The sequence below is a fragment of the Hyperolius riggenbachi genome, chromosome 1 (genome assembly GCF_040937935.1).
Source record: "Hyperolius riggenbachi isolate aHypRig1 chromosome 1, aHypRig1.pri, whole genome shotgun sequence".
Taxonomy (NCBI): Eukaryota; Metazoa; Chordata; class Amphibia; order Anura; family Hyperoliidae; genus Hyperolius; species Hyperolius riggenbachi.
Genome location: NC_090646.1, coordinates 583,712,933 through 583,728,515, shown reverse-complemented (window position 1 = coordinate 583,728,515; position 15,583 = coordinate 583,712,933). Strand labels below are relative to the sequence as shown.

The window sequence follows — 15,583 nt, the reverse complement described above, 5'->3', positions numbered from 1 at the left end:
GCACGTGTTGTGGAGACTGGACATAGGACTTAAGTGCAAAGTCTCCATGCAGCGAGTTAGAATAACTTGGTCAGTTATCAGCATTACCAGTTATCACTGACATGCAAATATCACTAGAAGACGGATTCCAGTGACAGACTCAGGGCGTTACAGTACTACTATCTAATAGTGGTGTTCCAATCCTGCATGCCGTTTCCTCTCTGGCCACCTTTCTTCCTGCACATGCTGCTATAGGGAAGTAGTGGAGAGACCTGTCTGTCCTGGGCTGCCATTTTTGTCCTCCTGACAGTGAAGTCTGGCTCTCTTGCTGATACTTTGTCCAGCTTGTCTGGCTCTTCCAACAGGTGTGTGTTATCTGATCGTGCCGCAGGAGAAAGCCCATGTAATTGAGTGGAGTGGCTTGCAGGGAAAGGCCCATACGTTACCTTTATTTTCTTGCTTCATCGATCACTCAATTCAATCATTTTATAGGCTCAGGGTAGGTTCAGTCAAGTTCCGTTCTGCTTGATCGAGGAAATTGGCCAATATGTTGTAAAATCAACAAATTTACTTGATCGGGCGGGGTGGAAAATATTGGTTGATTGTAAAGGAATCCACTACTGTCCATATGATTTTGATTGACAAGTGATTTTTCGGTGTCAGAGCATTGAGGCACAGCATCGTTTAGCTTAATTAGTGATGGACGATCGCATAAGATCTTGCTTGCAGGGTGTGAGCCACTGGTCGATTGATGTTGATTGGCCAATAGTCATTTTTGAGAAGGAAGCACGACTCACCACACCACCATGCCGAAAAGGAAGCAAGACCAAGTGTAGCCAAACCAAACAATGCAGGTAGAAGGAAAGTCCACTCAACCACATGGCATAAAAGTCCGGTCTTTTTTGGCAAATGGTTCTGGACAGAGACTTATCCGCTCACGCATATCGGAGCACAAACTCGCTCCTTAGTCATACAATGACTGATTGGAGCTGATGTCTCTGTCCAGAACCATTTGCCAATAAAGATTGTACTTTTATGCCATGTGGTTGAGCGGACTTCTCCTATCTGTGACCAATAAAGTCAACCGGTGGAAAAAGGACTATTGTATGGGCACCTTAAGATTTGTCTGCCTTCCTACCCCACTCTGCACATGGGAAAGGCAGAGGATTGGCACAGTGATATGATGAAATTCGGGGCAGTTTTCCACGGTTTGCATTGTTTCTGCTGCATTAGCGTTCTCTAAAACACATTCACTTGAATGAGAATCACGGAAAATTGATGCGTCTTGATCTTTAAGGCAATTCTCATTCAAGTGAATAGGATTGTTTTTTTGTTTTAAGATGGAAATGCAGCTAGTGGAAAAGAGCCCTTCTGCCTGGTCCCTGTTTGCAGAGAAAACTGTCAATTTGTTAAAGTGGAAGGCAGCAGGTGATTGGCTATGTTAAGATATTGCAGTTTTAGAGCAGGTGCAGAGACGAGCAACAAAATTGATACGTGGGATGGAAGGTCTCACTTACCAAGAAAGGTTAGATAAACTGGGTTTATTTAGTCTAGAGAAAAGACGCCTTAGAGGGGATCTAATTAACATGTATGAATACATCAGAGGGCAATATAATAGCTTGGCGGATGAGCTTTTTGTCCCTAGGCCTTCTCTAAGGACTAGAGGACATGATCTGCGCATGGAGGAAAAACGTTTTAGCCATTTATTTAGGAAAGGGTTCTTTACAGTAAGAGTGATTAGGATGTGGAATGCATTGCCACAGGAAGTCGTTATGGCAAACTCTATACCTGCATTTAAAGGGGGCTTAGATGCTTTCCTTGCGTTGAAAGACATCCATGGCTACAATTACTAGGTAATGCCTAATGATGTTGATCCAGGGATTTTATCTGATTGCCATCTGGAGTCGGGAAGGAATTTTTCCCTTTAGGGGCTAATTGGACCATGCCTTGTAAGGTTTTTTTCGCCTTCCTTTGGATCAACAGGGATATGTGAGGGAGCAGGCTGGTGTTGTACTTTATACTGGTTGAACTCGATGGACGTATGTCTTTTTTTTCAACCAAAATAACTATGTAACGGATACAATGCTAAGTGTGCAAGACCATTTCCTGTCTTGCAGTCCAGCATCTATTGGTGTTACTGAAGCTGCATGCTGTTCTGAATTACAGTCCATGTTGGGTAGTCAGAAAAAAAGTGCTGACAGATAACTGTTAGCTTCTATCTATGCTGTAACAGATGGGCGTCTCATGCTTACACCCTACAGCTTCCGTGCTAAAGACATCTGAGAATCTATGCTCAAAATTTCTGTACTTATCTCAGTTAAAGGCAACACACAACAGCAGAGCAGTAATTGCATAAAAAGCTGATTTTTTTTTTTTCTCCATTCTGTAGTTCCTTTGATGCATCCTGCCAACTGCAGTCTGCAATAGTTGGGTACCTGCATATCTGCTATACAAGCAGATGTGATAACTTACCAGAGGAATTGTGTATTTTGTGGATCACTCTGCTCCACAAATATTTTCATCATATTTTTTATTTTTTTTATAGAAAATATAATTTCATGTTGTGCTGAAAAAACATAAAAAAATTAAGATGTTTCAGCCTGAAAAACCTAGTTTGGTATAATCGACTCTAAAGGTGCCTACACATGCAATACATTGGTCTAGGCATCAGGACTCCATCCCTAGGGTGACTTGTGTTAAAACTTTATACATACTTGTCACTTAAAGGACAACTGTAAAGAGAGGGATATGGAGGCTGCCATATTTCCTTTTAAACAATACCAATTGCCTGGCTATCCTGCTGATCTTCTGCCTCTAATACTTTCAGCCATAGACCCTGAACAAGCATGCAGCAGATCAGGTGTTTCTGACATTGTCAGATCTGACAAGATTAGCCACATGCTTGTTTCTGGTGTGTGATTCAGACACTACTGCAGCCAAATAGATCAGCAGGGCTACCAGGCAACTAGTATTTTTGTAACAGTAAATGTCGTCCTCCATATCCCTCTTGTTACAGTTGTCCTTTAACTACAGCTAAGTGACACATACGGTCACCATGAGAGGAGAGGCATCAGAGCTCAATATGTCACCTTATGGTTAGTTTTTAATGGTGCATCATGGCAGGGTACATGGGCACTGGCAGGCACCACTTACAGTGGGTATAAACCTCCCACACAAATAATAAAATCAAAATAGTACACTGAAAATGTGTTTGTTTGGTTTTTTTTTGTGGCTTTTTTTGTGTGTTTTTCCTGGTGTCCGGAGAGGTGTTTAGGTCTCCAGCGTTTTTATCTTCTGCCGTTCCCTGTCTCTGTTCACTCTGACTGACAGCTGTATGTGGCTAAAGTACACAGCTGTCAGTCAGTGCTGACAGGTTTTATGAAAGTCTTTGAACGATTTTAAGATGGTTACTGGTAGAATTGGATTTACTATGGTTGGCTGCATTTTATTCCGTTTCCTTTTTATCTCTGAAGGGGACCGCCCGCAGAAAGAAGAAGGTTGTCCACAGAACAGCTACAGCGGATGACAAGAAACTACAGTTCTCTTTGAAAAAGCTGGGCGTGAACAACATCTCTGGCATAGAAGAGGTGAGTCTAGCACTATCACAAATGGATTCCTGTTCTAATTGTTATGGCTAAAGGGCCATGACTAAGGACCCAGCCGGGCAGGAAATGTCTGCTTTTGTGCTGTCTTGTTGCTAGGCTCATTTATGGATGCACAATAAAGGACAGTTTTGGTCCACAAGGAAAGAGTGCAGTGATGCATTGTGGGACAGCATTAGCCTTTTAGTAAGGAGGCTTTTTGAAGCCCTAAGGCCTCGTTCACATTGTCACGCGCAGATCGCACGCCATCTGTTTGTATGCGTTGCTGATCGCATTCTGTAGTGCATGGGTCAGCCGTGTGTTTTGCTAAAAGCGTGCAGCATGCGTTCGCGCATCACACTGGTGCGCAATGCGTGCAGTGTGAACATCAGACAAAGCAGTCTATGCACTTCTGATGTTCATGTGTATCTGCCTCCTGCACGCGTTGCTGAAATACGGACAGCAATTTGTGTAATATAAATGAGGCCTTACACACTTCTAGGAGCTCTGGTTCACCATGAGCTTGCTGATCAATCTGTAACTCAGAACTTTGATGTATCTGGTTGTTTGGAGTAGCTCTTATCTGCACCTTTCCCAAATCTTGCAGCACTGACACTAAAAGGATACCTGACCCCAAACATAGATGAGAAATGGGGGGAGCAGGTATGTATGGTGAGCTGTCCTGATGCTCACCGCTTTTCTCGTTCTCCTTCCTGCCGCCTCCTGCATCTGCAATTGCCCCGTCTTCCGGACGGCTAGGTCGGGAGCATTTCAGCTTTCTAGCCGGGCTGAAAGCATGTTAAAGCACACAACCTCTGCCGACATGCGTACATCAGTACGGGAACCCCTGGTCGGGAGCGCTCTGCACTTGCGCAATGGCGTCAATGCTCCCAACACAGCCATCCAGAAGACTGGGCCACGGGGCAATTGCAGATGCAGGAAGTGGCAGAAAGGAGAACGGGGAGCGGTGAGCATCAGGACCCTTCTTTTTTGGTGATGAAAGCAAAAGTGACAAATGAGCATACATTAAAAAAAAACTGTGTACCAGAGCCCCCCCCCCAAAAAAAAAAAATTATACATACCCGGGGATTCCTCCAGCCCCATCGGCTTGGATCGCTCCCACGCCGCCGTCCTCCGATGTCTGCAGCGCCGGTACCGGGTTCCCGCACTTCTGTGAGTCGGCTCCAGTCTACGCAGGTAAAGGACGCTCTTTGCGTATCTCTCCAGCAGCTGCTGGAGAGGTACATAGAGGGCACAATTCCGTAAGGGAAGTGCAGGGATTCGGTACCGGTTCTGCAGACATCGGAGGACGGCGGTGTGGGAGCAGTCCAAGCTGATGGGGCTGGAGCAAGCCCCGATTACGTATAAATCTTTTTTCGGGAGCTCTGAGTCCCAACCTCCCTAGCAGGATGGACAGATATATCCGTCCATAAAAAACATGCTGTAAACAGTATAAACGTGCATACACATCAATACTCTCCTGCACTGTATACTAGACCCTTGCTTAACACATTTTGGCAAGTTACAGGGAAAAAAGTTTTAAAAATAAATGTTATCACTTTTTGCACATAAATCCTGGGAAAATATAACGCCAGGGAGGTTAGAGTCGCTTCAGTGCTTATATTCAGCAGGGGCATGTGTGCCCCTGCTAAAACGCCGCTATCCCGTGGCTAAACGGGGGTCCCTTACCTCCCAAATCCCCTCCGTGGTGCCCGGGGATCTCTTCCTGATTGAAGCTAATGGCCGCAGCCCTGCCTCACGCGCGTCTGTCGGCGCGTATCTCCGCCTCTCCCCACAACTCTGTCTTCCTTCGCTTAGAGGGGCGGGGGAGAGGCGGCAATGCGCCGCTGATAGACGGCGCTGAGAGGCAGGGCTGCAGCCATTACCACTGCCTCAACAGCAGCAAAATCTACGACCAAGTTGGTCGTAGATTTTGCAGGGGTGGGTTTGGGGGGTAAGGGACCCCCGTTAAGCCGCGGGATAGTGGAGTTTTAGCAAGGGCACAGATGCCCCTGCTGAATATAAGCACTGAAGCGAGATTTATTATCGCTTCAGTGTCTCTTTAAGTACAAACATTATTTGTGAAGCAAAGCCACTAAATCTGATGATTTTAATAGATATCGTTCCAGTATGTTCTGTACATTCTGTTGTCTACATACAATTACATGATCTAAATCGAAGTACAGATAATGCACATGAATACGTAAGAAATAGATGTATAAAATGTGAAGGGAGATCCTGCTAGGTGCTCGCCTGAAGAAATAAGTTAAGAGGTCGAAGATGAGGAAAGATAAGGAGTTTGTTTCCAGAGCAGAGATTGCATTTTTTGGTGGCGATTAGTCCAGACCAGCAGGGTATGAAGGGACTTCATTAAAAAGTGCTTCATAGTTAAGTGTTATGGTGGCCTCTAATGATCCAATCTTACCATTTCTATGTAATATAAGGGGCTTCCTAAATTATCCATTAAAGAACTTCCGAGGCCAAATGTTGCAAAAAAAATAAAATAAAAAAAGTTAGATACCTGCATAACTTCTGAGGACGCTGTCCGCGCCCTCCGTGCCGTTCCGCCGTGTCCCCGCCGCTCATAGCCCCCTCGAACGGCTCACGGCCAGGGTCGGGCTCTCCTGCCTGCATAAAGATCGCCGCTGGCCACGTCTGCGCACTCCGCATAGCCACTAGTGCGGCTGCGCAGCTCTAGGGCCAACCCCCCCGATCCACGCAACAGGCCGTTTCCCGTAGTGTGGAGGGGGTTGGCCCTAGAGCTGCGCAGCCGCACCAGCGGCTATGCGGAGTGCGCAGCCAGCGCCGGCGGCCATCTTTATGCAGGCAGGAGAGCCTGGCCGTGGGGGTCGTGAGCCGTTCGAGGGGGCTATGAGCGGCGGGGACCCGGCGGAAGGGCGCGGACGGTGTCCTCAGTGTCCTCCAAAGTTATGCAGGTATCTAACTTTTTATAATTTTTTTTTTTTTTTTTTTTTTTTTTTTTTGGGGGAACATTTGGCCTCTGAGTACTTTCAGTATATTCACGGTTTACCCTTCTATATAGATTTGGTAGAATTGGATGAAAAAGTTTAGGTCATTAGTAGCCACCTTTATGCCTGGTACACACAATGAGATTTTCTGACAAATTTACTGCCAGATTGATTATTTTCAGCATGTCCGATCTAATTTCCGATTTTTTTGATTTTTTTTTTTTATTTGATTTTTTTTTTATCGCTCACTTCTATGGAAAATCGATTGGAAATCAGATCAAACATGTTGGAAATAGTCGATCTGGAAGTTAATCTGCCAGAAAATCTCGTGTACCAGGCATATGTCTGAACTGGATATTTGTGGGGAGCAATCACTCTTTAAAGTGAACCTAAACCAAAGTTTAAAAAAGTTTCACTTACTTGAGGCTTCTACCAGCCCCCTGCAGCCGCCCTGTCCCCTAACTCGATGATCCTCCGGTCCCCCGCAGAGGCTAAATTTCATCTTAGAGCGACTGGCCAGTTGATGGCCACTGCACCTGCGTGGCCCTGGCCGCGTGCATCCTCGATCACGCACCCGTCATTGGGAATGTCCTGCACGTGTGCAGTACGCGAGAACTTGGCTCCTGCGGGGCCCGGAGGATCATTGTGATCCGGGGCTGGCACAGGGTGGCTGCAGGGGGGCTGGTGGAAGCCCCAGGTAAGTGAAAGGAGATTAAGGTGTGTACATAATTACTGTTACAAACAGTGATCGCTACATAACCCTTTCAGTGACCGTTCAGAACCGAGTGCTTTACAGATGTGTTGCAAGCTTACAGGCTAGCAATGCATTCTGTTGCATTGGAGCTGGGAAAAGACTTGCACCACATAACAGGAGGGACAAAAAGGAGAAAAATGCGATTGGCTAAGACCATCCAGCACTTTAGGCCTCTGGGAAAAATTGATAGACCATTGTAGTCGCTGTACTTGCTCAAGATTCTCAGCAGAGGTTACATTTTAAATGGCCGTGCCTTTAACAGCTTCTGGCTGCAGCTGATTGAAATGTACACCCTGTTTGGGGCCTGTTAACCCTGCCAGGGTGTAGATTTCAATCACCCCCACCGCACACTGCAGCACACTCGCCCTGCCAATTTCTTTGGCTCTTGACCCTCTGATTACTGTGAGCCAATCACTTTGGCTCGCGGGGATTGGATCACAGAGCTGTGCTGTCATAGGGACAGCAGATTGAGTGGGCTCCAGTGACAGGAGAGCAGCGAGAGCGACTGGGATGATTGGTGTGACGTCGGTGAGCCCCATTTTTTTTAAAATTATGATTATGTATTTATATAGTGCCGGCATCTTCTGCAGCACTGTAGTGTATATAATCTTGTCATTTAGCTGTCCCTCAGAGGGGTTCACAATATAATCCCTACCATAGTCATATGTCTATGTATGTATCGTGTATGTATTGTCTAGGGCCAATTTAGGGGGAAGCTAATTAACTCATCTGTATGTTTTGGGGACATGGGAGGAAACTGGAGTGCTCGGAGGAAACCCACACAGACACAGGGTGAACATACAAACGCCGTGCAGATGGTGCCCTGGCTGGGATTCAAACTGGGGACCCAGAGCTGCAAGGCGAGAGTGCTAACCATTACATCACCATGCTGCTGTTTTTTTGTACCAGCAGTCTGTGGTTCTTAAAGAGAATCTGTAACATCAAAACGTCCCCTGGGGGGTACTCACCTCGGGTGGGGGAAGCCTCAGGATCCTAATGAGGCTTTCCACGCCGTCCTCCGTCCCTCAGGGGTCTCGCTGCAGCCCTCCGTACAGCAGTGACGTCAATATTTACCTTCTCGGCTCCTGCGCAGGCGCTCTGACGGCTGTCTGCTCCGAAGTAGGCGGAAATACCCGATCGCCATCGGGTCTGCTCTACTGCGCAGGCGCAAGTCTCCAGTGCCTGCGCAGTAGAGCAGACCCGACTTAGATCGGGTATTTCCGTCTATTTCGGAGCCGAAAGCAGCCACAGCGCCCCCGCTGGAGCCAGCAAAGGTAAATATTGAATTGAGTCGGGTCTGTCGCCGGCTGTTCGGAGGGCTGCAGCGAGACCCCTGTGGGACAAAGAACGGCGTGGGAAGCCTCATTAGGATCCCGAGGCTTCCCCCACCCGAGGTGATTACCCCCCAGGGGATATTTTTGATGTTAGTGTCTCTCTAAGGGGCTAGAGAATGCTTGTACTGAAGTGGTTATGAAAAAAATTACGCTTCTGTACACAAACAAAAATGGTGCCAAAGGTATGAAATGTAATTTGTGCATATTTGCTATAAAAGTGATGGATACAGTTCTAGGTAAGTAAAATGGCATTTAATCTAAAGCAAATATGCTCAAAGGTTAATAACTGTAAAAATAAGCAACCTGTTATAAGTATCCTAGTCATGATTGTAGGCAAAAACACAAAATTGGCAACTACCAACTCTGTGCAGTACAGTGGGCACAGCAATTTAGAAATGAAATTCTTTTGGTGTTTTGCATTCCCAGCCTTCATTAGACATGATTAGTTTATCCATAATAAAGTTTATTTAGGATTACATAACTTTTGTTCTGACTATAGAGGTTTTCCCGTTCTTAGGTCAACATGTTTACAAACCAAGGGACAGTTATTCACTTCAATAATCCCAAAGTTCAAGCTTCCTTGGCTGCCAATACCTTCACCATTACAGGCCACGCTGAAACCAAGCAGCTCACAGAGATGCTGCCCAACATCCTGAACCAGCTCGGAGCAGACAGCCTCACCAGCCTGCGAAGACTCGCCGAGGCCTTGCCAAAGCAATGTAAGTACAACAGTGCAGAACAGAACCCTAAGGGCCCTTTTCCACTAGAGCGATTGTGATTGCTGAATCGCAAAATCGCAAATCGCTAGTGATTTTTAAATCGCTAGAGTTGTTACTTTATCATAGAAATCACGAGAAGTATTTTCCACTACAGTGATTCGATTTAGAAATCGCTAATCGCAAATCGCAATCGCTTGCTGGAGCGATTTTTACAATGATAATGCAATGCAAATGAAAATCACAAATCGCAATCGCATAACAGAATTAATGAAAAATCGCAATCGCTGGCGTTTGTGATTTGTGATTGCGATTGCTAGTGGAAAAGGGCCCTAAGGGTGCATACACTCATCAGACCACAGTCTTTGGAAAATGAGATCACAGACCAATTTTACCCCCTTCCATGTAGTATGAGAGCCATACCTACAGTCTATTCTATTGAGCTGAATTCCCCATCAGATAGAAATCTTTGCAAGATGCTGCACACAAAGATGCTGTACACATTCAAAAGATCAGTATCTGCAAAAGATCCATTCCTGCAAAATGCATTCATAGTCTGAGATCTGCAGATCCTCATACACACCTTGTTTAAAGCCTCATCTAGACGAACGCATCAGCGGCTCGATTGATAAGCCAAATCGCCGCCGGATCGCTACGTGGAGACGTAGCTTAAAGGGAACCTTAACTGCCGTGGGAAAATAAATTCACTTACCTGGGGGCTTTCCCAAGCCTCCTGTAGCCGTCCTGTGCCCGCGCCGGTCCTTCGGTGCCCTCCGGTCTCCCTCCGCCGCGAAGTTTCGATTTCGGACGACTGCGTTTGGCGTCATGCGATGACGCGCTTGGCGTCATGCGGACGCGCTTTACTGCAGTTTACGACGAGGAATGCGGAAGAGGCCCGAGGACGACTGGCAGTCGTCCGAAATCGAAACTTAGCGGCGGAGGGAGACCGGAGGGCACCGAAGGACCGGCGCAGGCACAGGACGGCTGCAGGAGGCTTGGGAAAGCCCCCAGGTAAGTGAATTTATTTTCCCACGGCAGTTAAGGTTCCCTTTAAGACATTCATCTGCAGATCAGATCCACCAGGATGGATCTTTAAATCTGCAGATGACCGCTGTCGGCGGACTGATAAGGCTGTTTCTGAACGATCCTCTCAGCGGATCGTTCAGAAACAGCCTTATCAGTGCGCCGACAGCGCATACACGCACTGTCGGCTGAACGTCCGCCCAGCGGGAGGGTCTGACTGACCCGTCGTTGCCGGATGTAGTGCATGTGTACGCACCTTAAGAAGCTCCCCTGCAGGGAAAGCTGGACAATCAGGAACTACAGATAATGTTATCTTGTGTTTAACCACTTGCCGACCGCCTTAAGCCGATGCGCGGCGGCAAGGGCTGGGCCCAAACGACCGCAATACGCCCGTCGGCAGTGGGCGTGGTTATGCGGCGATCGCGTCATTCGTGATGCGATCAGCCGCGGCGACTGGCTCCGCCCCCTCGCGCTGTAACCGGCCGTTCGGCAGCGTCGGCGGGTTACTATCACCCGGATCGCTGCTGACACAGAGTATAATAGGCTTTGTAATGTATACAAAGCCTATTATACAGGCTGCCTCCTGCCCTGGTGGTCCCAGTGTCCGAAGGACCACCAGGGCAGGCTGCAGCCACCCTAGTCTGCACCCAAGAACACTGATTTCCCCCCCCACCGCCCCCTGATCGCCCACAGCACCCCTCAGATCCCCCCTGCCCACCCCCAGACCACTGTTAGCACCCAGTCACCCCCCTAATCACCCATCAATCACTCCCTGTCACTGTCTGTCAACACTAATTTTTTTTTAACCCTAAACTGCCCCCTGCTCCCTCCTGATAACCTCCCCCAACCCTCAGATTTTCCCCAGACCCCCCCCCCCCCTTCCCCTGTGTACTGTATGCCTCTATCCCCCCTGTAATAACCCACTGATCACCTATCACCCCCTGTCACTGCCGCCCATCAATCAGCCCCTAACCTGCCCCTTGCGGGCAATCTGATCACCCACCCACACCAATAGGTCGCCCGCAGATCTGACATCAGATCACCTCACCCCCTATCACCACCTGTCACTGTTACCCATAAGATTAGACCCTAATCTGCCCCTTGCGGGCACCCAATCACCCACACGCTCAGATTGCCCTCAGGCCCCTCCCCCCCCCCCCTTTAATAATTCGCCAGTGCATTATTTATTTACATCTGTTCTTCCCTGTAATAACCCACTGATCAGTTGTCAATCACCCCCTGTCACTGCCGCCCATCAATCGCCCCTGTCACTGCCACCCATCAATCAGCCCCCAACCTGCCCCTTGCGGGCAATCTGATCACCCACCCACACCAATAGATCGCCTGCAGATCCGACGTCAGATCACCTCCCAAGTGCAGTGTTTACATCTGTTCTCTCCTCTAAACACCCACTAATTACCCATCAATCACCCCCTTTTACCACCTGTCACTGTTACCCATAAGATTAGACCCTAATCTGCCCCTAGGGCACCCAATCACCCGCACACACCCTCAGAACGCCCTCAGACCCCAGCCCTGATCACCTCGCCAGTGCATTGCTTGCATCTATTTCCCCCCCTCTAATCGCACCTTGAGACCACCACCTGTCACCCCCCCAGCACACCTACCCATCAGATCAGGCCCTAATTTGCCCCGTGTGGGCTCCTGATCACTCGGCCAAACCCTCAGATCCCCCTCAGACCCCCTTCCAATCACCTCCCCAGTGCATTGATTGCATCTATTTTCCCCCTCTAACCACCCCCTGAGACACCCATCAATTACCTCCTGTCACCCCCCTAGCACTCCTATCCATCAGATCAGGCCCAATACAACCTGTCATCTAAAAGGCCACCCTGCTTATGACCGGTTCCACAAAATTTGCCCCCTCATAGACCACCTGTCATCAAAATTTGCAGATGCTTATACCCCTGAACAGTCATTTTGAGAAATTTGGTTTCCAGACTACTCACGGTTTTGGGCCCGTAAAATGCCAGGACAGTATAGGAACCCCACAAGTGACCCCATTTTATAAAAGACACCCCAAGGTATTCTGTTAGGTGTATGACGAGTTCATAGAATTTATTTTTTGTCACAAGCTAGTGAAAAGACACTTTGTGAAAAAAAACAATTTCCGCTAAGTGTCTTTTCACTAACTTGTGACAAAAAATAAAATCTTCTATGAACTCACCATACACCTAACAGAATACCTTGGGGTGTCTTCTTTCTAAAATGGGGTCACTTGTGGGGTTCCTCTACTGCCCTGGCATTTTAGGGGCCCTAAACCATGAGGAGTAGTCTAGAAAACAAATGCCTCAAAATGACCTGTGAATAGGACGTTGGGCCCCTTAGCGCACCTAGGCTGCAAAAAAGTCACTTGTGGTGTCGCCGTACTCAGTAGTATGTGTTTTGTGGTGTATTTTTACACATACCCATGCTGGGTGGGAGAAATCTCTTTGTAAATGGACAATTGTGTGTAAAAAAAAAAAAAAAAGTGTCATTTACAGAGATTTCTCCCACCCAGCATGGGTATGTGTAAAAATACACCACAAAACGCATTATACTACTTATCCGGAGTATGGCGATACTACATGGTGACACTTTTTTTTTTTTTTGCAGCCTAACTGTGCTAAGGGGCCCAAAGTCCAATGAGTACCTTTAGGATTTCACAGGTCATTTTGAGACATTTGGGTTCAAGACTACTCCTCAAGGTTTAGGGCCCCTAAAATGCCAGGGCAGTATAGGAACCCCACAAGTGACCCCATTTTAGAAAGAAAAAACCCCAAGGTATTTTGTTAGGTGTATGATGAGTTCATAGAAAAATTTTATTTTTTGTCACAAGTTAGCGGAAATTTATTTGTATTTTTTTTTATTTTTCAGTGTCATTTTCCGCTAACTTGTGACAAAGAAAATCTTCTGTGAACTCACCATACTCCTAAAAGAATACTTTGGGGTGTCTTCTTTCTAAAATGAGGTCATTTGTGGGGTTCCTCTACTGCCCTGGCATTTTAGGGGCCCTAAACCATCGTTGCATTCCTATCGTTGCCGTATCGTTCGTCTTTCAATTATCGTTCCTAGCGAACGATCGTTATCGCAGGTGTACGTAGCATTAGACCAGAGACTCTTGGCACAAAAAAAACTGCATACCGACGACCGTATAGAAACAGTTAAACACAGCACTTTGCTCTGCACTGGAAAGTCCCTTCAGCTTGTGATCTGCATCCAAAGAGCAGAGAACAGTATCTTTTGTTTACATTCCTCAGTTATTACATTGTGTGTAACTGAAAACAACCTCTCTGCTTCAAGCATGCACATAGTTCAGAACAGCTCAAAGTTTTTTTTATATATATAATAGAAAACAACTTGAATAAAATGCAATGACAGCTTTCAGAGCAAATAAGCTGTACTTTGGGAATTAGTAATTTGCAAATTTGAGCACAAAAGCAAATATAACTGCAATAAAAAGTAGGAAAAAACCTTTTTATTGAATGTTGTGAGTTTATTCCACTTTTTTAACACCTTGCAATTTTATCTTAGCTGTAGATGGCAAAGCACCACTTGCAACTGGGGAGGAAGAGGATGACGAAGTTCCAGGTAGGTTAATGTATACAATATACATTACTGAAAATTTTCATTTCTATTTTGTTTTCTTAAGGTGGCCATACATCAGCTTATCGACCTTCCGATTTGATTATAACCAAATTGGATGAAAATCTGTTCCAAGTATAGGCCCAATCGACGGTGCAACCCATTTCGGGCCAAAATTGTTGCATTTCATTAGTTGGCCATGCTGCAAGATGTAGGGCTGACTTGCCTGATCGGGTCCAAGGCGGTAGTGGCGAAAGATATCTGGATGAACGTGATGAAACCCCCAACGCTGCTCCCCGCCTCCGGGCGGTCAGTGCACTATATATTACCTGTCCTTGTCTGCCAGTGCTCCGGGTGCTGTCTTCCACCCATACACGCACCCCACGTGGTTTCCAAAGTAATGTTGGCGGGTGTAACGTCACATGTGCCCACTTGTACGTCGGCAACCACGAGGAGCGTGTGTATGGATGAAGGATGCAACCCGGAGCTGCAGCGGACAGACAGGTAATGTATAATGGATCGGGGGGCTTCACATTTGGGGAACAACTTAGGGCAGGGCGAAATGGCAGATGTGTCGTCACAAGGCAGATTCTGGATTGATTCAGCATGATATTGATGGGGAATCATCCTGTGGTGTATAGGCAGCCGACAGATCTCTCATCAGATTCGATTAGAGAGAGATTTGCCCATCATCGCTAGATGTATGCCTACCTTTAGTGATGTCAAATGGCTAGATTACGTTAGCGCATTGCACGTCTTCCACTACACTGTACTTTTTTTTTTTTTTTTTTTTTTTTTTTTTTTTTACAGAAGATATTTGATATGTAGCATATGCAGAGTGCTGTTAGGAATGTTGCTTTCATGGTGTCTTCTTTGTCCTTTTTACTATGAATTTTTTTTTCTTTTCCCTGCAGAGCTGGTGGAGAACTTCGACGAAGCCTCAAAGAATGAGTCGGTATAAATTGAAACCACTGTGGAACTTAAAGCTGAATGGAGCTGCTATTTTATATTGTGACTTATCTATTTGTGCTTTTTGTTTTGACCTAATGAGATTAAACTTGAACTCATTCAAATGCTCAATATGTAGCAGCTGGCTTCAGTCATTCTTCTCTGTGCGCTCTGCACATTGCTATTGCTGCCCAGCTGAACTGAAGCGTTCTAGAAATAAAGATTGATGCCATGTGAAACTTGATAAAGCTGTTTGTTTCAGAGTTCTATATGGCCAGCGCGCTTGGCTAAACCACCAACAAATACCACGGCTTATTTACTGTGAGCAAACAATTTTTTAGAATTGGACATGGCTTAGGAAAATATTTACACTACACTTAAGTGCAATATTGGTATTGTGTACCTGCCTGATTTCTGTAAAGATTATGGTTCCGCAAAACAGTTAAATGGCTCTGTTCTGGAATACGCTGAAGTGCTATTGTCACAATATAGTCTCTAATGCCGAACTTGCTCCTAGGGCCAAACTGACTTCAGAAATTTGAGATGAAACCAATGTACTGCTGCTTGGGTGTTCTCAGATGTCACAGGAGATCAAGTAGATGCTTGCCTAGAATGAATGGGGGTGTACTCTAAATGAGCAATAATTCTCCATTTATGAAAGTGTACCTGAGACAAAAAACATCATTAGGCACCA

At 46.4% G+C, this 15,583-nt stretch overlaps 1 protein-coding gene across 1 annotated transcript in view; it reads left to right on the top strand.

Moving 5' to 3' along the window:
- Window positions 1–15,137, top strand: part of BTF3 (basic transcription factor 3) — a 32,427-nt gene extending 17,290 nt beyond the window's left edge. Inside the window, exons 3-6 of the mRNA XM_068271709.1 lie at window positions 3,453–3,566; window positions 9,135–9,336; window positions 13,891–13,947; window positions 14,856–15,137. Of these exons, the coding sequence (XP_068127810.1) occupies window positions 3,453–3,566; window positions 9,135–9,336; window positions 13,891–13,947; window positions 14,856–14,902 (420 nt within the window). The 3' untranslated portion in view covers window positions 14,903–15,137. The remainder of the gene's footprint in view (window positions 1–3,452; window positions 3,567–9,134; window positions 9,337–13,890; window positions 13,948–14,855) is intronic.
- The last annotated feature ends 446 nt before the right edge of the window (window positions 15,138–15,583 follow it).